The 21,910-nt window shown below is 51.5% G+C and overlaps 8 protein-coding genes across 8 annotated transcripts; 4 read left to right on the forward strand and 4 right to left on the reverse strand.

The window, feature by feature from the left end:
- Nucleotides 1-332: 332 nt before the first annotated feature.
- On the reverse strand, nucleotides 333-2,387 carry K460DRAFT_376816 (uncharacterized protein; the record flags this gene model as incomplete). Its single annotated transcript, XM_040934922.1, has 1 exon — nucleotides 333-2,387. One exon carries the CDS (start codon nucleotides 2,385-2,387, stop codon nucleotides 333-335), a length of 2,055 nt encoding a protein of 684 aa, XP_040787941.1.
- A 1,342-nt stretch (nucleotides 2,388-3,729) lies between these two features.
- On the forward strand, nucleotides 3,730-6,173 carry K460DRAFT_385916 (SET domain-containing protein; the record flags this gene model as incomplete). Its single annotated transcript, XM_040935559.1, has 3 exons — nucleotides 3,730-4,578; nucleotides 4,812-6,134; nucleotides 6,164-6,173. The coding sequence occupies exons 1-3, from the start codon at nucleotides 4,049-4,051 to the stop codon at nucleotides 6,171-6,173; spliced, it is 1,863 nt and encodes a 620-aa protein (XP_040787942.1). The 5' UTR covers nucleotides 3,730-4,048.
- Nucleotides 6,174-10,863: 4,690 nt separating this feature from the next.
- On the forward strand, nucleotides 10,864-12,296 carry K460DRAFT_366269 (short chain dehydrogenase/reductase). The gene is made up of 3 exons (XM_040933333.1): nucleotides 10,864-11,461; nucleotides 11,509-11,594; nucleotides 11,646-12,296. The coding sequence occupies exons 1-3, from the start codon at nucleotides 10,958-10,960 to the stop codon at nucleotides 12,157-12,159; spliced, it is 1,104 nt and encodes a 367-aa protein (XP_040787943.1). The 5' UTR covers nucleotides 10,864-10,957; the 3' UTR covers nucleotides 12,160-12,296.
- Nucleotides 12,297-12,324: 28 nt separating this feature from the next.
- Nucleotides 12,325-13,281, reverse strand: K460DRAFT_108378 (uncharacterized protein). The gene is made up of 3 exons (XM_040926536.1): nucleotides 13,235-13,281; nucleotides 13,086-13,173; nucleotides 12,325-12,981 (listed from the first exon to the last, which is right to left on the reverse strand). Exons 2-3 carry the CDS (start codon nucleotides 13,161-13,163, stop codon nucleotides 12,490-12,492), a joined length of 570 nt encoding a protein of 189 aa, XP_040787944.1. The 5' UTR covers nucleotides 13,164-13,173; nucleotides 13,235-13,281; the 3' UTR covers nucleotides 12,325-12,489.
- Nucleotides 13,282-14,039: 758 nt separating this feature from the next.
- Nucleotides 14,040-17,485, forward strand: K460DRAFT_385919 (heme peroxidase; the record flags this gene model as incomplete). Its single annotated transcript, XM_040935560.1, has 8 exons — nucleotides 14,040-14,094; nucleotides 14,210-14,610; nucleotides 14,659-15,427; nucleotides 15,478-15,549; nucleotides 15,694-15,884; nucleotides 15,974-16,801; nucleotides 16,856-17,378; nucleotides 17,430-17,485. 8 exons carry the CDS (start codon nucleotides 14,040-14,042, stop codon nucleotides 17,483-17,485), a joined length of 2,895 nt encoding a protein of 964 aa, XP_040787945.1.
- Nucleotides 17,486-18,200: 715 nt separating this feature from the next.
- On the reverse strand, nucleotides 18,201-19,363 carry K460DRAFT_366272 (uncharacterized protein). Its single transcript, XM_040933334.1, has 3 exons — nucleotides 18,984-19,363; nucleotides 18,872-18,927; nucleotides 18,201-18,719 (listed from the first exon to the last, which is right to left on the reverse strand). The coding sequence occupies exons 1-3, from the start codon at nucleotides 19,195-19,197 to the stop codon at nucleotides 18,435-18,437; spliced, it is 555 nt and encodes a 184-aa protein (XP_040787946.1). The 5' UTR covers nucleotides 19,198-19,363; the 3' UTR covers nucleotides 18,201-18,434.
- On the forward strand, nucleotides 19,316-19,658 carry K460DRAFT_108424 (uncharacterized protein). Its single transcript, XM_040926537.1, has one exon. The coding sequence runs from the start codon at nucleotides 19,434-19,436 to the stop codon at nucleotides 19,620-19,622; it is 189 nt and encodes a 62-aa protein (XP_040787947.1). The 5' UTR covers nucleotides 19,316-19,433; the 3' UTR covers nucleotides 19,623-19,658.
- A 984-nt stretch (nucleotides 19,659-20,642) lies between these two features.
- Nucleotides 20,643-21,826, reverse strand: K460DRAFT_366273 (uncharacterized protein). Its single transcript, XM_040933335.1, has 2 exons — nucleotides 21,179-21,826; nucleotides 20,643-21,036 (listed from the first exon to the last, which is right to left on the reverse strand). Exons 1-2 carry the CDS (start codon nucleotides 21,604-21,606, stop codon nucleotides 20,916-20,918), a joined length of 549 nt encoding a protein of 182 aa, XP_040787948.1. The 5' UTR covers nucleotides 21,607-21,826; the 3' UTR covers nucleotides 20,643-20,915.
- Nucleotides 21,827-21,910: the final 84 nt, after the last annotated feature.

Here is a 21,910-nt window from a genome sequence, read left to right on the forward strand (position 1 = left end):
GCAATATCATCCAGCTCTTCTTAGAGGATAGAGGCGTCAGAGAGTTAGTAATGTCATCCGTAGCTAAAAGGCTAGAGTGGTTCAAAAGGGTATAAACGGTTGTAGTCAACATTTCCGAAAAAAGACCTCTAGGTCGAGAGCGGTGTTTATTTACAGGATGCGAAAAGACTATGCAAAAACCGGGGTTGGCCCGATTCCAAAGGACCAGCCCGTGGGTAGCAGGCAACGAGCCGCCCGGATCCCAGAACGCCAGAGACGTAACTTTACCAAGTTCGCCATGCAGTATATAGAGAAAGAAAAAGGGCCGCGAGGCGTATGCAGGGAAGCTGCAATTATGCTTTCTCCCCCTTCCTGAAGAGCTCCTTGAGGCCAAGCTTAATCTTGTACTTGTACCAGTCACTTTTCCTCTTTAGTCCTAACCAATCCTTGTCTTCTACAGACCCCCTCTTATCTTCTTTCCTATTCTCCTTGTTCTTACTTTGCCCGCGCTTCTTCTCCTGCTTCCTCTTTCGCTCGTCCATGACAAACATGCTTGTTGGTCGTGCTTTGAGGCTAGGGCCTTCTGTAACACCAGAATCCCACAGTCCAGCGGTGGTTATTGGATTGTACGCGGATTGTGTTTTCCTGGCTCGTTTGGGATCTGGGGTTGGAAGGGATAATAAAGGGGGCGATGGTGTTGGATTTATGAGACCGTCGGAGGGAGGAGGGATGATGATAGGGGAGGGTATAGAGGCAAGTCTCGACTGAGGTTCTTTGACAGGCACCGTGATAGTGGGCTGTTCGAGGGGAGACGGCAGAGCTAGTTCCTTGATTCGAAGCAGTTCGATGCTGCGTTTAGTCTGCCTCTCTTCCTCACTTTCCTGGGGTGCATCCTCAAAAGCAATCCCATAGCGCTTCCTCATGCTACCCGTCATGCTTTGAAAGTGAGTGTTACCGGTAGAGTTTGCTCGGCGCCCGCGGGTCTTCAGTTTAGGAGAGGAGGTTGGCGAGGTTTTAGTTGACATGGGAGACGAGGCAGGCTCCGTGAAGCTCGTGCTACGAGGGAGCCTTTCTACGCTCCGTCTAAACGGTTTAGAGAACGAGTGGCGACTTTCGTCGATGGTGGAAGTTGGCGAGGTAGATCGAGGAGACTCGATGAAAGACATGGAGACGGTGCGATGGTTTGGCGGGCGGAAGGTGGCAGATGTAGTCAACGAGGGAGTCGACGGTTGGCTGTTGTCCGGTGACCCAAAGTTCTGAGATGCCACCCATACGCCTGATACGACGATGAAGTGTCGCAGGGCGTCGTCAGTCTCGATGGGAAGAGCAAGGCTTGCGTTATCTAGAAAAGAGTTCATGTCGATGCTCGAAGGCGTCACAGCAGGCGACTGGGTGTAGGACGGGAAACTTGGTGTAGGCGGCGATGTTGCTGATGGTTTCGCATAGGAATTCAGGACATCTATGCGAGTTCGAGTCATAGTTGCAATGATGGGGTGGCGCCTTGAATTGGCGCTCAATGTACTGAATGTGAACTTCTTGTCCTCTTGTCCAGGCGGAAGTGTGGGGGAGAACTGGGAAGTAGTCGACATGCCCGACACTCGACGGGTATGGGCAGGCTTTAGCACCCATCTTGCTTTCAGCGTCAGGCCATGTTTGTCGGTAGTATTGAACTCATAGCCACCATTCGGCATGTTGATCACCTCCCAGCGGCTCATCCCGTCGTCCATGCAGATTTCCGTCTTCCCCGTGACTCCTTTTTCACACTTGCCGGGAATTATGACGCCAATCACTTCTCGTGAACCCCATCGCTCATCATCAGACCTCACGTCTTCCTCCTTGCTACTATACGTCTCAGCCTTGACGATCAGCAGGTCTTTAGGCCCCAGCTTCTCCCGTGTGTTGAAGGTTCGAGCGAGGCGCCTCGTGGATCGCTGCGGGAGAAGGGAGAAAGGGATGACTTCGTAGACAGGCTTCGGGCGCTGTGATTCGATCACCTGGTGTAGTTGCAGGAGCACCTTGGGGCGTATGTGGAACTTGGACCGAGGGTTGACAGGTTGTGGGGGTTTGGCGATTAGGTAGGACGTCCTTGAGCGAGGAGTGCGCTTCTTCGACCTCGAGTCGGCTGCGCTGCTGCCGGAGGACACAGGTCTCGAAGGAGCGGGAGAAATGGGAGGATCTCGACGGGGGGTTGTCATTCCATCCTTCTGATCAGGAATGGATTGTACATGGTCGACATGTTTTGCGGTCATTGTCGCCTGCGACGGAGAGGGAGTTTGCGCGCGCAGAAAGGAACCAAGGATGGACAGAGGCATCTGGGCGAGGAAAGAGCCATTTCTCGCGGGCGAAGGCTCGCGGTGTGGTGGTGAATGTACATGGCCATGTTTGGCTGCGGCATCAGCTGGCGACATGAGCAGCATTGCACCCGCTACGGCTCGAGGGTTGACATGCTGGGACGTCTGTTAGTACACGAGTCGCAGGACATTGCGAACACGGGACGGTAATGGGAGAAGACGCCATGTTGGTTATGAGTCGGTGGCAGAAGGGCTGTGCGGAAGTCTAGGAGGATGCCCCTCCCCTCTCTTGACCAAGCGCAGTCCGCAAATAAATACCAAGGTACACGCCAGGGCTCAGGGCTGAACTTACAAGCCACGGCTAGTCGCTGACGTTATGCAGGGTGGGACCCAATTGGCCTCGGTAACGAGAGCATGAATTCGAAGGATGGCGGCCTGTGGTAGCAGTAGGAAGGGTTTAATGGGCAAAGACGAAGATATGAATGAGGAGAGCAAAGCCCTCACCCAACGGATGACAGCTTCCACACACACCCGTCATCAAGCCCTTTGGGCCCCGGCATGCAACGGGCAAGGCTATTCATTCTGTCCGTATCGCGCACGCACGAGGCCACAAAGGCATGCCGGCATGTCGACCGTCCCGGGCCCGGTAGCGCATTGCCGTCGGTCGTCCTTTGTACCAGTTGCATCGTCTGGTCCATCTGCTCAGATCGACGCCAGAGGCCCATCTCACTCGTTTCGGACATATGTGGTTAGGCCTCGCTACTGACACCTTTTTCATTTGCTGGTGACGCGGCTCTGGGATTGGCTCAACAGCGGCCTACTGTCCAGCAACCGACGACGATGCCAGCAGGTGCTGCGTTTCTTGGTTGCTTACTATGTATGGGCCTTGGTTATGACCGTAGTCGCAGCCCTCCCTTCCCCTCCTCCTCCTCCCTGCTGACGATGGGGAAGTATAGGAACCGTCGTTGGTCGGAGACATGGGTGAGCGACAGCAATACATCATTTCCGCGCCCTTCCGGCGGTCGTTGATGCGTTCAGACGTGCGTTACAAACAAAGGCGCGCAAGAGCAGTATACAGTACAGTACTGCCGCGTATAACACCGCGCATTTGGCCGTATTGTGTAGAGAGGCTTATTGGCTCCCATGTGGCTGCCGTTTCAGCCGAAGTGGCATGCATCGAGCTCAACCTCAAGGCACACCAGCTGACTCTCATGAACAACATCAGCATGGGAGCCAAAGCACTATCAGAGACATAATAAGCTGCTAATTTCAAGCTTGGAAAGCTTAGGGCGTGTTTGGGCCATGCTGTTGAAATTTGGGCAATTTAGCAAAACCGCACACTGCAGTGAGTCGACCTGCGTACAGTACAGTAGTAGTGCCTTTCCAGATTTCGACCCACTGCCGACACCACCTCACGCTGCCAAGAGCAGCTTCTTTTCTGCATGCCCCGTTCCACCCCAAACCTTCTGCAGATTCCCTTCGCTTCACAGGTCGAGGCCTTTATCCTGGTTGACCATCCGATACATCCGTTGCGCTCCGTCTGCACGCCTCAAATTTTCAGGCCGAGGCCGAACTCACGAGCTCTTGTCAGCTGGCTGGACAACCAATGCATCATCAGAAACTCAATCGGAACAACCGACACTCCGACCCCTCGTGCAACGTCGGATCTAATAGCTACTACGGACGAATAACTGTTTTAAAAAATTACTTTCGTCTCGTCAGCCTTTCCAGGGTAGCTCAAGCCACCACGCTATTATCACAGCCGTCCCAAACGCCCGATGTCGAGCAAAGACTTTAGCACGCACCCATTGGCCCAAGAACTTGTGACCTGGTTCACCCAAAATGGAGGATCGCTTAGTTCCGATGTTCAGGTTGTCAACAGCGACTCACGTGGCTTCCACATGCGAGCTGTGAGGCCATTGAGCTCCCCGGTTGTAGCGTCATCTCCGCTAAAGCTTACACTTTCCATTCTCAATCTTGACCCAGACGAGAAAGAGGTGCTGCATATTGAGAGCCCTCTTCGACAATGCCAGGGCAAGATACCTGATCACATACTGGCGTATTTGATTCTAATCGAGCAGCGCAAGAAAGGGACGGGCTCGCCATGGCACGCTTACATCGCATGCTTACCGGGGCCAGAGAGCATGACTACGCCCCTTTGGTTTGATGGAGATGACATGGCCTTCCTCACAGGCACAAGCTTAGCCCCTGCTGCTAGAGAGAGGAAAGAGGACATGCAGAGACACTGGGAGCAAGCTGTGACTGTCATGAAGGAGCTTTGTATCCCACTGGCTGACGAGATCAATTTGTAAGTTGGTCTGGAGCCCCAATTGAAAACAACCAAACTGCCGTGCCTTGGCTTCACTGTCGAGCTTGCCTTGCATGACTCATCTTTCGAGTGCGCTGTCCATCAGCACTAGATTCAAAGCTTTGAGACAGATCAAACATGAAGTCTATCCGTTCACGTCGATGCAAACATCAGACCTGGTTAATTCTAGTCTGACATCAGCTCTTGAGCGACATCTCGCTAACGAGCATCAGCGAATTACTTCTATGGGCAGCTACCATCTTTACCTCACGTGCCTTCATCTCCACACACATTCTTCCGAACCGGGAAACAATACCCCTCCTCTTCCCCGTTGTCGACATACTCAATCACTCCGTCTCCGCCAAGGTAGAGTGGGATTTTCAGCCTCATCAGTCATTTGCCCTAAAGTGCCTCGAAGGCGAGACCTTCGAAGCGGGACAGGAGCTCTTCAACAACTATGCGCCTAAACAGAACGATGAGCTACTTCTCGGGTACGGCTTCTGTCTGGAGGACAATCCTATCGAGCAGTTCGCCTTGAAGCTCGCCTTTTCCCCTATGCTACAACAATACGCGCAGGAGATGAACTTGCTTCACCCCGAGAACGTACCTTTTAGTATGTCACCGGCCTTTCTCGACACAGACCCAAACAAAGAACAGCACTTTCTGCGAGCAAAAGGGCACCCGTTTGGGCGGTACGAGAACTGCATCCCATACTTTCGTGGTATACCCCCTTACATTGTGCATTTCTTCTTCATTCAGACCCTGCTCGCCCTCGACGCGGATGTCCGCGCTGTCAATGTGGGACGACCGGATGCTAGAATCACACTGCAGGTTCTGGTCTTGCTACATCAGGCTATCGAGCAGCGATGCCATAGCCTCCCGCTTTCCAACGACAGCGAGCCCAGCAATTACAAGCAGAAGTACGCGAAAATATACCGCGATGGCCAAGCCAAGATCATCCACTCCGTTCGAAGCGAGCTCAAAGCCGCAGTAGACAGGGCGCGTACATCGAGCAGCGAAATGCCACCCCGCAGGCCAGTCTTGCTCTCCACATTCGAAGCGATCCTTGCCTTGGAAGCCGAGTTCCCCGCAGAGGCTCAGACATTCCGCAAGGGCCTTAACAAGCATGAAATTGCTGGTCCGGAAGATGAGGGCGTAATCTGGACATTGTTGCTCACTGTCTTTGCATCGCTGATATTGACTACACCCAAAGATCAAGAGGGGAGTCTCATCTCCTCCTGGCTACGCGACCTCTTCACCAGACACCCGCTTCCCGCGCTCGAGGATGGCATCGAAGACGCGGAAACATATACCTTTGTCGACTCACACCTTGCCGATTTTCTTCACCTTACTTCGCCCGACGCAGGCGCTTCGCCCACGGATGTCTTGGACGACCTTGGCCTTACGTTTGTGAATCAGCCGGTCGGCACTGCGGTACCTGTCTTCATTGACGGGCGAACTGAAAACTTGGGTGTGAGGATCGTCATGTGGGCTATGAGAGTTGCCGAGCAAGAAGTACTGCCTGTATTCGAAGGTGGTGCGTTGAAGAAATGTCTGTATGCTAGGCCGTGGAGTGAGGAGGCAGATCGGTGTGATGAAGAATGGATATACGCTGATATTGAAGTGAATGGTGTCGATGAAGTAGGCATGTCGTAAACTGGTACACATTGCCAGAATCAATTAAAATAACGCCCCGTTAAGCTCATTTTACCGCGAAAATCTGTAAGATCAGTGCCTCTGAACTATCAACGTAATAGTTAGTGCGCAATGAGTTAGTATCAAAGACACTAAAATAACCCCACGCCACATAGGAAGGAACCGCACAATGTAGTAAGATGTCAGGATGAAAACGGAAGAGCATTGATTTGATTGCAAGCGCTAAGAAACAAAAACGATAACAGAACAAACGTTACGAATAGCTCCAGTCACCCTCCATCATCATCAATAACAAACGGAACAATGAGGTCCAAACACAAACATAGCAGCAATTCATCATCGCGACTCAATCCTACCGTAGCTCAGCATCGCGCAAACCTCCTCGCCAGCGGGGAAAGCCTTGCTGCCGCTCATTTTGGCGATGGTGTGGAATTGGCGGCACGGATCACTCTCCTGTACCGCAAACACTGTTCTCATTGGTGTATTCAACGTCCTTGCCATCGTCTTCCTCCTGCTGCTCTAAGAAGTCCTTGGCTTTCTTACACGCTTCCTCGGATAAATCCTTGCAATAAGGCCGTATACAGATCCTGTTCCCAACACGTGGGATCAAGGTAGCAGGAGTCTTGGAGAAGATTGGCCTGGCGATCGTAGGAATGGTAACATTATGGCTGGCCAAAGTTCCGCCGCAGGCATCATCATCGGTGGTGTAGTCCTTTGGGTTGTTTTCGTCCTTGGATACTTGTTCGAGGAGATCCTCGGCTTCTTCACATGCCTTCTTGCTGTAACGGTTGTCGTAACAGAGTTCTGAAATGCAAATCTTTTTCGTTTCGCGCTTTTGCGGGCTGGTATGAAGTGTGGCGTTCAAAGCTACCCCAGGGTGGGACTTCAAGGGCTTGTCGACATCGGGAAAGATCTTCTTCAACTCCTCCTTGACCTCATTACAATCGGCACCTTGCAAAATATCCTCGTACTCGGGATCGCAGAGGTGGTTGTAGGTTTCCTTCACATAAACCTCCATCTCTTCCTCGTTACAGTCGGTAATCCCAGGGTAGTATCTGGTGGCGATATCGCAGAGAGGTGATGCAGCCTGGGTGGCCGTTCCGCGCTTCACAGCCTCAAGTTGTAGAACAGTGCCTAGTGGGATCGTGGTTCGCAGCTTGGTCTGGACGCTGGTGTTGTTCCTATCCCTCAGGAGTGCAGCTCGTCTCCCAGGGTAGACAACCCTAGCCAAGCAGTGGTTTGGGACAGGAGGCTTGTTACATTGTGTCTTGTGGCATGTAGACTGGGATTCGATGTTCCTTGCCCAATGGGTTGGCTTAGCAGGCGGTGCATAAGGCTGCTCACCAGTGGATTGTGGCGGCTGTGGGTACGGCTTCCTCGTAAACTCAGGCCTTGGAGCTGTCGTGCGAGTGGGCATCTTCGGGGGACCCTGGTATGGCAGTGAGGACGACGGATCAGTCGTGTGCTCCGGAGGACCCTGGTAAGGCGATGAGGACGAAGGATTGGTTGTATACTTCGGAGGATGGTGGGGATGGTGAGGGTCGTCCTTGTTAGGCCTGGGAGGAGGATAGCGAGACGCATCCGTGGTATGGCTAGGAGCAGGATAATGTGGCCCACCCGCAGTGTTCTTGGGCGGAGCATGATGAGGATACTCTAGGCTGGGTCGCGATGGAGGATAGTGGCCGCCTCGAGTCGGCCTGGGAGGAGGTAAGGGGAAGTTACCGTTGCTAGTTGGCCGGGGTGGAGGGCGGTGCCCACCCGAGGTGCGCATATGAGGCGGGTAGTGGCCTTCCTGTGTCGGCCTTGAGGGAGGGTAGTGGCCGTTCCCGGATGGTCCAGGTGAAGTGCGATGTTCGTCCGAGGTATACATAGGAGGCGGGTAGCGCTCTTCCGACGTAGAGTCAGGGGGAGGGTAGCTTCCGTCCGTTTGCTGAGGAGGACCATGTTGACCGTCAGTGTGCTTAGGAGGACCGTGTTGCCCTTCAGTGTGCGCAGGAGGGCCGTGTTGTTGACCTGTAAACTTGGGAGGGCCATGCTGTCCATTCGTTGGCTTGGGAGGTGGGTATTGTCCAGCCGTAGGCTTGGGAGGACCGTGTTGTCCGTTCGTCGGTTTGTGGGGTGGGTACTGTCCAGCCGTGGGCTTGGGTGGGCCGTGTTGCTCTTCAGTATGTGTAGGAGGGCCGTATTGTTCATCCGTGGGCTTGGGAGGACCGTGTTGTCCGTCCGTGGGTTTATGAGGTGGGTATTGTCCGTTCGAGGGTTTGTGAGGCGGGTAATGTCCAGCCGTAGGCTTGGGAGGACCATGTTGTCCGTTCGTGGGCTTATGAGGTGGGAACTGTCCAGCCGTGGGCTTGGGGGGCCCATGTTGACCTTCAGTGTGCTTGGGAGGACCTCGTGCTTCAGTGTGCCTAGGAGGACCGTGTTCATCCGTATGCTTGGGAGGGCCGTGTTGTCCGTTCGTGGGCTTGGGAGGCGGATAATTTCCCTCTGTATGCGCCGGGGGAGGACCGTGCTGTTGATCCGTATGCTTGGCAGGTGGGTATTGTCCATTGGTGTGCTTTGGAGGGCCGTGATGCTCGTTCGAAGTATGCTTGGGTGGCGGATAGTGAGGCGGATCAGCCGTCGGCTTCGGTGGCGCATAGCGATGCTCTGTCGTATGCTTTGGGGGATCATAGTGCTTCTCAGAAGTTGTCTTCGGCGGCGGCGAGTGAGGTTTCTCCGTATAGGGCATGGGTGGAGCAGGATAAGGCTTGTTCGCCGTCGGCTTTGGTGACGGGCGATGTGGGCCGGGTCCCTTGGTGCACTCTGGATGTCCAGGCTGCTTGTCGCATGGAGGCGCGGACTTGGGCTGACCATACCCTGGCTTCTTGTCGCAATCAGATGTGCATGTCGGTTGTTCGTCTTCAGACTCATCGTGACAGTCGGGAGTGCAGTTGGGATTGTCCGATTCTGGCTCGTGGGGATAATGGTGATAGTCGTAGCACTCCCGGATCTTGTCGAAGGGTATCAGGTCTTTGGTGGGAGTCGTGCGTGCGGTGCCACAAAGGACCAGTTCAATGTCGTCCGTGGCGTCGCAACACTCAGTCGAGATATCCGGCGTCTGGTACGATCCGTGGCAGGTATGAAAGGCAACATCGTTGTCGAAAGCCTTTCCACGGACAGAGGAGAGGTCGATCCAGATCTTGGACTGGTTGGGGTGCTCGATCGAATATGCAAAGTTGATCTCGTCCTTGCCCTCGTGGATGCCGTTCGCCTCAGGGGAGATTTTGATGGCAACGCCGGTGTTGGTCGCATACCCATAGCGCCATGGTTCTTCGTATCTACCACCAGGCTTGATGGGAACGTTGTCGGTATGCGAGGAGCCGATATGCGGAATCGACCAGATGTAGACCTCATGGGAACAGTGGTTGGTGACAATGGCCTTGGCCTGAGTGAGAGCCACGAGGGCGCTCAAGGTGAGGGTGCGGCCCGTCATGGTCCCGGTGGAACAGGGAAGCGTGTCCGAGATGAGGAAGGGAGAAAAGATGAATGGGGTAGTGATGATAAAAGAAGAACTGATTGACCAACTCAATGGATGTTGGGTGGTGAGTGGAGTGAAGAAGAAATGGAGGAATGGGAGGGAAGACGAGCTTTTAAGCGTAGCTGAAGCCAACGTTGCTCTGTCGACCGAGAGGAGGCAGTCTCGAGAAGCATCTTGCCTGATTGCATGTCGCCTGCTGGTGTTCTGGCAGGCGAGCGATGGCCGGGGAAAGCGCACTTACTCGTGTCGGCAGTCGAGTCGAGGGTATTCCTCCCAAACTTCAGAACCGCACCGTGTAGAGCAGGAGAAGTTCCCACGAAGGGTAGCCGGCTTCAGCCATGGCCTTGTCACAGTGCCCGCATCCTGCCTTCAGTCCGGGAAGACCTCGGACGTGGCATGTTGCTCCTTTCGACTGGACCAGCCTAGGTATGCACAACGCGACTAAGGAAGGACGTGGTGTCTCCCGCTGTAAGTTCTGGTCAGTTCGCCAGTCGCAGTTTATCGGTGGGAGGAAATCACTGTGCTCCTAGAGGGCACACCTGCTGTACCTAGGTCTACGGGTATGCCATGGCGCTTCGACCGGTTAGATTTGCGACGAGAAGACTCGAGTCGCCTGGGCACGTCGCAAACGATGGCTCTTCTGTTAGCGAACCAAGCTCAATTCCAAGCTACAAGAACTGCGCCAACGTCGTGGACTGCCATATTGTCAAGACAGTCTGGGAGGAGTCTCTTCCATTGGGAAGGAGGATATTTCAAAGTGCCTTCATTTGTCACAACGCTCGAGAACCGCGAAAAGGACTAGACGTTGCTACGATTACTCCTTGATTGAGGAAAGTGAGGTTCTAAAAGCTTGGTTGCACATGTACGGCAACGTTGTTCTTCAGAGTCGACGTTCAAGTAGACGCTCGCTTACTAAGGGTTCCAGCCTGAGTCGATTTGGCTAGCGGCTTCGACACCGAGGCGGAGATGAAACACCAATGTTGCAAGCCTCAGGACCAGCGACTGCACAATAAGGCCATCATGGCCTCAAACCTGTCTCTGATGCTCCGTCACTCCTCGTACATCTTCACATCCAATCCCGGGTAGCTTTGTAGCCGTAAGAGACCATTCAGAGCCTCCATCCGACCAAGCCTCAAATACGCGCCCATTCGCGCCCCACCACCCTCCATGCTTCAACATCCCTCCTGTATCGAAGTGCCAGCCATGTCTTCCGCGATTAAAGAGGTGCCCGTTCACCTGCCTAAGAGTTTCGATCGACCGGACGAGCCATGGCATCACTACCTCACCATCGACGTGATCTGGTACGTCCTTGGATACACATTGTTCCACCCATTCGTATCTTGGATTCTTGTACTGTGCCTACGGGCGCAATACACGCGTTATGAAGCCCCTGAGATGCGCATCGCACTGGCTTGGGCTCTGCTCATGACCACTATTGGTATATTCGGCTTGATCAACGACAAAATCGCGTTCGGGTCACCGAGGGAAGTGGACTTGAGTGAGGAGGTTATCGTCATAACAGGCGGCGTGGAGGGCCTGGGCGGCCTACTCGCCGAGACGTATGGCATGCGGAACGCAAACATTGCAGTTTTAGACACAAAGAAAGTGGACGAGGACGAGGCAGAGGAGAAGGGTGTCGTGTACTATCAGTGCGACGTGAGCAATGCGAAGCAGGTGGAAGCTGCTGCGGCCAAGATTGTTGAAGATGTGAGACGCCTAAGACCAAATGATGAGATACGTGCTAATAGACGCAGCTGGGAGCTCCTACAATCCTGATAAACAATGCTGGTCTAGTCCACACCACGTCAATCCTCGACTCGACCGCAGAAGACGTTGAACAGTCCGTTAGCCTTTGTCCTTTAGTATGAAACATAACTGACAGCTAGGATAGAACTTTTCGCGTAAACACACTCGCCCACTTCAACACCCTCCGCACCTTCCTTCCCCACATGCTCAAGGAAGGCCGTGGTACCATCATAACCGTATCCTCCGTCCTGGGCCACCTCGGCGCCGCAAATCTCTCCGCTTACACTGCATCGAAAGCCGCACTTCTCGCGCTACACCACTCACTACGCGCTGAGCTTGCGCAGAATCCGGATGCCAAAGAGATCAAGACGATCCTTGTCACGCTAGGGCAGATGAGCACGAAGATGTTCGCAGGCGTCAAGACACCGAGCAACTTCCTCGCTCCAGTTGTTACGCCTGCGGAAGTTGGGAAAGATATCATCAGGCTTATCGAGAGAGGCGAGAGCGGTGAGGTGGCCCTCCCGCTCTACTCGAGGTACATTCAGATCCTCGGTGTCCTGCCCATCGGGGTACAGTTGCTTGTACGGAAGTTGAGCGGTATAGATGGCGCGATTGGCAAGGCTGGCCTTGCTAAGAGAGATGGGAGCGAAAAGAAGTAAACGATATGATACCCAAAGATCGATCTCAAGTCTTGCGCTACTACGATTGTATTATATATGGGATAATAGATATGTTACATAATAGAGAACCTCGGGCAAACACTACGTAACAAGAAAGAACTTGTTGTAAGCAGAGAAATATCTAAACTTATTCATGATTTTTTTGTGGGTATAATCTACGTATAAATTCGTGTCATGATGCTGCTCGAATCCATCTTTGGGGTTCTCGTCAGCAGACGAAGAGCTTGGGCTTTTGCATCCTCTCGTTTCGTACTTCGTAAGCTCATCCAGAAAATCGTTCCGGTATAATGTCCACCATCATGCACATGCTCAGAAGACCATCTCGTGCGGCCTCTCGTTGCCCCTCAAGCTGAAGCTCGCTCCAAGATATCCCTCCAGCTCCGGCACTTTCTTGATGTTCGCCATGAGCGCCTTGTCCACCTTCTTCTGGTCCTCTATCCGCTGTGGGTCTGTCTCCTTCTTCTGCACCTCACCCTCCTTGCCCTGCTCAAAGAACGCATCCTCGCCCTTGCTCTCCTTCTTCTCCCTTGCCCAGTACTCGTCCTTGCTCACGCGCTCTACGACCTCCTCGTCAACACCTGCGATATCGACAACGGTCGAGGTAGCGATCACGTAGCGGTGGTTGACGCGGCGCAGTGGGACGCCATTTGACTTGAACGGGCCGGTGATGAGGAGAACACCTTGTTCGAGCTGGCGTAGGAGAACGACGCGCTTGCCGCGGAAACGACCGGAGAGGAGGATCAAGACGGTGCCGGGAGTGAGAGAATCGCGGTATTTGGTCGGGTGGGCGGTCTTGCGGGCCTGAGAGTGAATTGTTAGCCCTACGCTCACGATAATCACTTTTTACAGCTTCTCTAGCAGTTTCGCAACTCCCAGTGGTTTTCGATTTCTAGAATAGCGCGTACCTTCTTCATTTGCGCCTCCTCCTCAGCGGGATAGTACTTTGAGGCTTTCTGGTCGCCCATTGCTGTAGCTGATGGCATTTTAGAGATCCTGGGCTCCAGTTAGAATCCAGTGGCCTCTCCGAATCATAGTCTAGACGTCAAAAACTTACAGAGTTCAAAGTTCGGTTTTGATGATTGCTGATGTCACCGCCACGAATTCATGTGGGAGGACTCGCTAAGGCTCAGCCCTGCGACTTTTAGCGTCATTCGCCCCCGCAAACGTCTCATTCAGCCTCATCCGCTTTGACTATGACAGCCAGGTGTTGATACAACTCCGCAAATTATATATATCTTTGTCGATACTAATATTACTAATTATTAAAGTTTGCCTTAAAGCAATTCTTCCTCTCGAATCTCTCGTGAACGATATTATTCTACACCTCGATTGCAGACCATCGTCAATATTGGACCAACTAACGCTTTGAAGTCGCATTATTAGTCAGATAGGACCAAGACTAGTAGATGAACTTATTTAGACACTGCAAGTGCAATGCGGGTGGGTACGTGGAAAGCGCATCTATAGGCGTGACTGCCACCCCCAGGAGAACTATTCTGCATTTGCTCGCACCTCTTTTCATACACCTCCCCGCTATACACCCTAAGTATCATAGTCATCATACATATTAATTTCCAGTACCTTGCTTACTTTCGAACACGTTTCTATTCCTATGCAACACCTATTCCAGCCACTGTGGGGTGACTCCGAGTCCGAGGACCGAAAGGAGTTCTACATATACAAACTGATACAAGATGCCGATAGCCAATTGGGTCTTGATAGGCTAAAATCAAATCACGAACTACTCGATGCCCTCACTGATGCGGCTGTTGGTGGCGGCGTGGACGACAAAGAATACGTGGTTCGTAGGCTGTCCACACTTTCGCATTTAGCCTAACCCAGGGTAGCAAGAAAAACTCATGCAACTTCTTGCGTCGCTTCCGGACGACTCTCCGACTCGAGATATAGGCACTGGTATTCTGCTCAGACGACTTTAGGAGAACCTCGAGCACCCTACAACCTCCTCCCTCGGCGATCCATGTTGGCATCACTCTCTCGGCAAAAGTGGTACATGCTGATGTGCTGGTAGACAAATATCGAACGGCCGACGGAAGTAACAACAGCATCCAATTCCCAAACTTAGGTAGAGCCGGCTCCTACTACGCAAGAACTGTAAAGCCGGAACATGTCCCAACAGCCCTACCGGACGCTAATGTGCTATTCGACATACTTCTTGCACGGCAGGGAGAACCGAAACAACACCCAAGCAAGATATCGAGTCTTTTGTTTGCACTGGCTGGAATCATCATAGATGACGTGTTCCGTACGAGTGATCGCGATGATAACGTTGTAAACACGTCCTCATACCTGGATCTTTCACCTTTGTACGGTTCCGACCAGGAGACCCAGAACTCGATCCGTACTTTTACCGATGGAAAGTTGAAGCCAGATACCTTCGCTGAAGTCAGGTTCCTCAGCCGGCCGCCAGAGGTGTGTTACATCTGCAATTCATGCTTGGATGCCGCTAATTGGTAATAGTTCTCAGCCCTCTTACTATGCTTCAGCCGCTTCCACAATTCGATTGCAGAGCAGCTCGCACTCATTAATGAACGCGATTTGTTCAGCTTGCCTGCTAATGCAGCCGAATTTGACACCTCGTCATACAATAGTGCCCTCGCCAAGCGTGATAACGACTTGTTCCAAACAGCGCGCCTTGTGACAAACGGACTTTATATCAATATCGTCTTGAACGATTACGTCCGTACAATCCTCAATCTGCAGCGTGTAGAGACATCCTGGAGCTTAGACCCACGAGTTGATGTCGAGAAGATCCTCGGGCAAAAGAACATCGAGAAAGGCAGTGGCAACCAGGTTAGCGTCGAGTTTAATCTCATTTATAGATGGCACTCCACTATATCGGCGAAGGGCGAGCGCTGGCTGAACGACTACATGGCAAAACTTTACCCAAACTCGAACATTGAGCACTTGACGACAGGAGAGATGCGTGCTGGAATCCGCAGGCTTACCGCAGAAACTCCAGATGATCCTAGCCAACGGACTTTTGGCGGCCTTCAGAGAAACGCTAGAGGCTATTACAACGATGCCGAGATAGTCAAAATCCTGACAGAAGCTACGGAAGACGTGGCTGCAAGCTTTGGACCTCGACATATTCCTATTGCTTTGAGGGTTGTTGAAGTCATGGGCATTGAGCAAGCGAGAGCTTGGGGCGTGGCGTCTTTGAACGAAATGAGAAGATTCTTCGGCCTGGCACCACATAAGACGTTCATGGATATCAACTCAGATCCAGGTATGAGCTGTTGTCCAGATCATTTGGTGACGCTAGACTAACTAGCATAGACATTGCGGCTTCTCTTGAAGCTCTGTATGGGGAGGTTGAGAACGTTGAGTTGTATCCTGGCGTTGTCATAGGTATGCGATCCCACGCCTTTATGAAGCTAATGTACCTACACTCATCATTGTCCATACTACGTTCCTCAAGTTTGGGCAGTCTTGTAAGGGCCCTCAGCTTTATTTATGCGAGATCCCTACGATTTGACGCTGACATTCAGGTAGAAGAGCCTAAGATACCCATGACTCCTGGATCTGGTCTCTGTGCCGGATTCACAACCACCAGAGCTATTCTATCAGACGCTGTTGCCCTAGTACGAGGCGACAGGTTTTACACGGTCGATTATACGCCGCATCATCTGACGGCCTTCGGATACAACGAGGCTTCGAATAACCGTTCCATTGCCGGTGGAGGCGTGATGTACAAGCTACTCATGCGGGCTTTCCGTAAGTCACAAGGCTTATGTATACGTGATTGGGAAGCTGATGCCTCTAAGCCGACTAGTATTCTGGAAATTCAATGTACGCTTTCTACCCATTCACAGTTCCTTTCGAGATGAGGGCCATCCAAAGATCACTCGGGCATGAAGCCGAATTCGACTACAATAGGCCTCAGATCAGGCCAGCTACCAAGGTCATCACCGATTACAAAACGGTTGTTAGCATCCTGCGAGACTCAACATCCTACATACTGCCCTGGAATCGGGCCATGCGACAACTTGGACATGATAGCCATGCTCTCAATAGCAATGGCCCTAGAGGTATCAAGCAGCAAAAGATCGTCAAGCATGCGATATTTAGTCAGAAGAGCTCTGCTGAAGATTTCACCCGCTTTATCGATATGGTAACCAAGGAGCAAATCCGCAAGTACACGCACAAGCTTCACGACGTCTATGATGTTGATATTATCAAGCATGTTGCGGCCCTTAGTTGGACGCAATTTGCAGCACGCTTGTTCTACATCCCGTTAAATAATCCAAATGACAGTAAAGCCACTTTCGATGACAAGCACTTATACGAAAACATGGTGTCCATCTTTCGATTTATCTACCTTGACAGAAATCCCAACACGTCTAGTGTAATCAGGGAGCCGGCAATTCAAGCGAACACGGAGTTGACCAAAGAAGTCAAAGACACATGCGAAGCGCTCAAATGCTCGTCCTTTGCTCACGGACTGCTCCATCGCGACGACAAGAATGTCAAAGATGGCTTCATGCCCCGCCATGGAAGAGAGTTGCTTCAACGACTCTTCGAAAGTGGCAAGACTGTGGACGACGTCTCTTCGCTGGTGGCATTGCTAGCTGTCGATTTGGCGATCTCCGGCTCTTTTTTCGTATGTGATGAGACCTGACTCTGATATAATCATGCCGATATATTGACTTTCCAGTGTTCCCAGATGATCGATCTTTTCCTTACTGAACCGTATTATTCTACAAACTGGCCACATATCGAGAAGTTGGCAAACGATTCGTCACCCTACGCCTCTGAATCACTTTGTGTATACGTGCGTGAAGCTCTCCGACTGGTTCCATTTGCAGCACCTACGCTTCGCATCTCCGACACCTTCCCTAGCATCAGTGACTGGCGTTACACGCAGGCCATCAAAAAAGGCGACACTTTGCACTTGAACATCGCAGCTGCGTCTCGCGATCCTGAAAAATTCTCGGATCCAGAGGCGATCAAGCTCGATCGATCACAGGCGTCGTACCTCCCGTTTGTTGACGGGCTGCACGGTTCCTTGATCAGAGACATAATTATCGCAGGACTAGCCGCCCAGTTACGGGTCTTCGGCAGGCTAGAGGGCTTGAAGAGAGCGCCGGGGACGCAAGGGAGGCTGCTAAAGAAAAACGAGAATGGTCTTGTCAGCTTTCTGAGTGAAGCGCAGCATGAGTGGATACCGTTGCCGACCAGTAAGTGCATTCTCGTCTTGTTCACAATCTGAGTGGACTGACAGCCTGAAGGTATGAAGTTGCACTTTGACTCTCTCGACTCGCTGCTGCAGCCAACATCAAATTAGATTGATATGGTGTAGACGGAGCCCTAATGTAAAACCTTAGTCGATAGTAACTCCTTCTCAACATCTCCAGCTCCAGTCTGGGTGCTTGAAGATGAAGTGTTCTAGCTCCCCATGCCATGCCATGCCTGCGCAAACAGAGCAAAGTTGCTGCACATCAGCCCCGGCAACCGTATCTCTGGGTTGCCATGCTGCTGTGCTCACTTGGCCCGTCCCAACCAGCACCAGAAATTATCCGTGCGCCAAGCCCCATTGCCATCTATTTTCTACGGGGAAAGGAAAAACTGCCGGATGCAGTAAGCGACGAGAACGCCAAGTCACGTGGTGGCGTCTGCGGCCATGGGCAGGGGTTGCGGGTAGTTGACGCAAGTGGGTCAGGAGGTAAACTAGTATCTGAGCAAGGAAGGCAACGGCCGAGATGAATTTACAACGCTATTTCGAGTGGGAAAGTAAAACTTGATGGGGGAGAAGATTATGGGTATGGAGTACGTTCGACTAAGTCTTCCACAAGTAGATTTAGTAAACGCTAGAAGCAGCAACGTAACGTCTACGAGTGACAGTCTATTTCAACTAGTCGGCAGTATTTCGATTCCACAGTTTCGTCAAACACTCGACGCATACGAAAGTCGCCCATCAACGCCGACCAACCGAGCTAAGAGGATTTTCAAAGCGCCTACGCCCTAGTTGAGCTATCGCTGGTTCTGTGAAAGTACTTTGAGTGCGGAGATGTTTATAATTACATTAATTCTTCTAGGATAGGCTTCAAGACGGTCGCCAACCATAGTTCCAAACTTTATTATTGTTTTTTTATAGTACTAAATATCGATTTTCTGCTTTTGATGACTACTAATGAGTCTGATGCGAGTTGTGGTTATATCTGCGAGGAGTCACTCGCTCTTAAGGCATGTATCCAACCGAGCTAACACTAACTTCTCACTCAAACTTAATCCTTCTAAATGAGAGGCATCTGGATATGCACGGCAACACCCCCTTGAGGGATATACGCCTGCCCCGAAACCGTGTTATCGCCACGCGTGCAGCGATCCATAATCAGACCTCCCGCGCGGGCAATGTCATTGCAATTCACGCTGCTAGGCGCATCGTCCCGTCCTCGCACTGTGACGATCTGCGCCACGTTGTGTGTGCACTGTGCGCGGCTGGAGCTATTCACGTCGCAGTTTTGGCCTGCGCGGCCGCGGGCCGCGAGGTCGTTGATGCACCATACTGCGTCGGGGACCTTGAAGCCAGCAAGCGTCAGCAGATTCGGAGAGGTAAATGTAAAACCAAAGATTGTGGAAGGGAAAAGAGAGAATTCGGGCAAAGACTCGCAGATGATTTTGTCCGCATGTGGTCCCATCCCCATTCTCGAGATTATATGAGAAAACTTACCTGAGCAGGGCGGTCACCGAGTTGCTGGCAGTTTCCAAATGTCTGGCGTTTCTCAACTGACGTGATGTTAATAACATGTATTGACACACTAGCAAAAGGAGGTAGAACGGACGCGTAGATAAGCCAGCATTGAAAGCTGCAACGGCTTCCTCGGGGCTCAGGGCATTTTCGGGATCAGCGATGACACTGTCAACCCAGGCGGTGAATGAAAAGTCAGAGTGGACAATCGCAGCCTCTGGCTCTTGGACTGGAGCTGCAGCGGGACTAGCTGCAGCGACAGCAGTAGCGGCGAAGGCTAGGGTAGTGAAAAGGGCGGCGGACTTCATTACGAGGGACTGTGGTGGCCTGAGAAGAAGAGTTGAAGTAGTGGTGATGAATCGGAGAAAGAAGTGAGAACTCTGATGCCATGAAATTCGGGTGGTCGGTATTCTCTTTATACCAAAAAAAACATATCCAACTCGAGCCTCCAGCGTGATGCGATGCAAAAATCCTTGTTCTGCAGACCCACAGCACGAGATTAACGGACACGAAGGATATGTCTAGGACAACGCTCTTCTCATAGATGGAAACTAGGCAGGGATTGCAAGGCAATAGTCTTCTCGTTGCAGTGCAGCATGTCGGAGGCCCGCAAAAAAAGTTGTATAAACGTGACATGGACAAAAGAAGATTTCAGAAGCGCCTATTTCCCAGTGCTACCTGTGGAGCTATCTCCGGTTCTGTGAACGCCGTACCTTACATGGGCACTGGGTAACCTATATCCTGGATATCTTGTAGGGCTCTCCTCTGGAGCTCTGAGTGAGACATCGAGCGGATAGCCTCATATACTATATTACATTCCACTCGTGAAGACCGTGAGGTTGTGGGAATACAATGGAAGCGAGTTGGTTCTCCGAAGATGAGCCTAAGACGTGCTTAATATGATGCAGGGACAACGATGTAAAGAAGTGAACTACCATCGATAGCTATGTGCATTAGTGTCCTTTGTTCGGACGAGAAAATTAAGCTAGATGCGTTCAACTTGCACTTCTCAATACATGTGCAGGAAGCGAAAGTGGGGCGATAGAACGAGACTGACTTCCAATTTCGAATAGTCTGCAGCTGGTTTAGTCAAGAGGAATTCATTCCCTGTTGGCAACAGAGCCGGCGATAGCTCAACAGATGAAATGGGGCATAGGCGAATTTGAAATCATCTTCCTTGGTGGTAAGCAATCTAAAAACTGGGGTGACGGGAAGGGCGGACAAGCCTCGCTCGGGTAGAACGGATATTGCCTGGTTGCGGGATGCTGGGATAGTCCCCTGTTGCCCGAACATCCGAAGTAAGGTCATGTAGGTACTGTTGTTGAGTTAGTTTTGGAGGATACCGGCCCCACTCTGGTGGGTTTGGTCAGCTGATGCTCACATGTTGAGTACTTATTAACAAGTGTGTGCTAAAGCTGAAAAATATTTTTGAGCTTTCCTATTAATGTTCACAAAGCAATAAACCGCTGTAAGAAATTTCCTTCGCCGTGCTTTTGAAGTCTAGCGACAACACTGTAATAGGCAAATTCAAAGGTCTTCTCTTCTCTTTACTCACCAACATCGCCCCAGGATTGTCATATTACAGACTTTAAGACATCAATTAAAACAAGAAAGTAAGTATGCGAAGAAAAACATAACTGACGGAGCTTACATTTGCGACGAGTTATAACGTAAACAACGGCAAGTGTGCATTTAACATTTGATCCACATGCAGCACTGCCCTAGATATCTCAAGACTTCTTTAGACAATATTTTTCGACTGTGATCCCTAGAATTCTTTGTCTGATGAGTACGATTGCGCTAATCAAGTATTGTTGCGTTCCCTAACCCCAGCAATTTGAAAGAACTTCGTTTCGAATCCTTGATTCTCCAATTTCGTATATATTTCTCAACAAGCTAGAAGACACCATCATCCGTTCTTCCCATCTCCCTCTTCAATCTGTACTAACTAACACACCTGCCAATTCAAACCGACTCCACTACCTACAGGATAAAACACAATCCATTGCACTAGCAAATAAACATGCTAGACGAGGGGCATCTGTAATTGAATAGTAACAGCTCCAACATGAGCCTCGCCGGCCACCGTATTATCGGCGCGAAAACAGTGATCCATAATCGAACCTCCAGCTTTGGCAATTTCATTGCTACAAGCAAACCCCACCGTGTCAGCAAGTTAACTTCTCCAAGTCTATATCCTGTGTATTCGAGGTAGTAGAACTCAAAATAACAAGAGAAAAAGAAGAAGAAACAGAAGTGGTGAAGTTAAAAAGCAAAACAAAAACATACCAATTTATCCCCGTTAATGCCCCCCTCGTTCTAATACTAACAATCTGCGCATCATACCACGTACACTGCGCCTTGGCAACAAACTGCGTGCCCAAATCGCACGTCTCGCCCTTCCGGCCCCGGTCCGCAAGGTAATTAATGCACCAGACTGCTTCGGGAACTTTGGCAGGCCGCGAGCCCTTTTGGTTGCAGTTGCGGAATTCCTGGCGCTTGGAGAGCGCAGAGGAAGATGAGGTGAGGGAGGAGTTGAAAGCTGCGATGGCTTCAGAGGGTGTTAGAGCCGTGCTGGGGTCCGCGATGAGACTGTCTACCCAGGCGGAGAAGGAGAAGTCTGAGTGGAGGAGTGGGGCTTCGGGGACTGCTATGGCGGTGGCGGTGGCTGAGAGAGTGGTTATGGACACCACGATAGCGGCGATAAGAGGATGCATGGTGAGTTATTTCGACGAGGTATGAGGAGATGAGGAATCTGAGCGATACTCTTGCAAAACTCGCGCCCTACTGAGCTTTTTATACGCCTTTCCCCATCTACAAACCCTTCCAACCTGGTTCCTCACTCAATCATCTTACCGCTATACAACCTCAGTACTATTACTACACGAGCAGCATGCCCCTAAACAAGACGTCGAAAGCCAAAATTCAAATGCCCAACGTCCTGTTCGAGCCACTTCTTGGGGGCCAAAAAGGAATTCTTCTACATCTCCACAGTTTACCTGCCTTTGAACCGGTGGGCGG

This window comes from Cucurbitaria berberidis (genome assembly GCF_010015615.1).
Source record: "Cucurbitaria berberidis CBS 394.84 unplaced genomic scaffold K460scaffold_3, whole genome shotgun sequence".
In the NCBI taxonomy this organism is placed as follows: Eukaryota; Fungi; Ascomycota; class Dothideomycetes; order Pleosporales; family Cucurbitariaceae; genus Cucurbitaria; species Cucurbitaria berberidis.

What these genes read in the sequence shown, in the direction of transcription:
- K460DRAFT_366269 (XM_040933333.1), top strand. Translation starts at nt 10,958, where the DNA reads ATGTCTTCCGCGATTAAAGAGGTGCCCGTTCACCTGCCTAAGAGTTTC. An exon ending in CGGCCAAGATTGTTGAAGAT is followed by an intron (nt 11,462 to 11,508) that starts GTGAGACGCCTA and finishes TAATAGACGCAG; the next exon opens with CTGGGAGCTCCTACAATCCT. An exon ending in ACCGCAGAAGACGTTGAACA is followed by an intron (nt 11,595 to 11,645) that starts GTCCGTTAGCCT and finishes CAGCTAGGATAG; the next exon opens with AACTTTTCGCGTAAACACAC.
- K460DRAFT_108378 (XM_040926536.1), bottom strand. Translation starts at nt 13,163, where the DNA reads ATGCCATCAGCTACAGCAATGGGCGACCAGAAAGCCTCAAAGTACTAT. An exon ending in AGGAGGCGCAAATGAAGAAG is followed by an intron (nt 12,982 to 13,085) that starts GTACGCGCTATT and finishes ATTCACTCTCAG; the next exon opens with GCCCGCAAGACCGCCCACCC.
- K460DRAFT_366272 (XM_040933334.1), bottom strand. Translation starts at nt 19,197, where the DNA reads ATGAAGTCCGCCGCCCTTTTCACTACCCTAGCCTTCGCCGCTACTGCT. An exon ending in CAATGCTGGCTTATCTACGC is followed by an intron (nt 18,928 to 18,983) that starts GTCCGTTCTACC and finishes ACATCACGTCAG; the next exon opens with TTGAGAAACGCCAGACATTT. An exon ending in TCGGTGACCGCCCTGCTCAG is followed by an intron (nt 18,720 to 18,871) that starts GTAAGTTTTCTC and finishes GCTGGCTTCAAG; the next exon opens with GTCCCCGACGCAGTATGGTG.
- K460DRAFT_108424 (XM_040926537.1), top strand. Translation starts at nt 19,434, where the DNA reads ATGGAAACTAGGCAGGGATTGCAAGGCAATAGTCTTCTCGTTGCAGTG.
- K460DRAFT_366273 (XM_040933335.1), bottom strand. Translation starts at nt 21,606, where the DNA reads ATGCATCCTCTTATCGCCGCTATCGTGGTGTCCATAACCACTCTCTCA. An exon ending in GCATTAACGGGGATAAATTG is followed by an intron (nt 21,037 to 21,178) that starts GTATGTTTTTGT and finishes GTTTGCTTGTAG; the next exon opens with CAATGAAATTGCCAAAGCTG.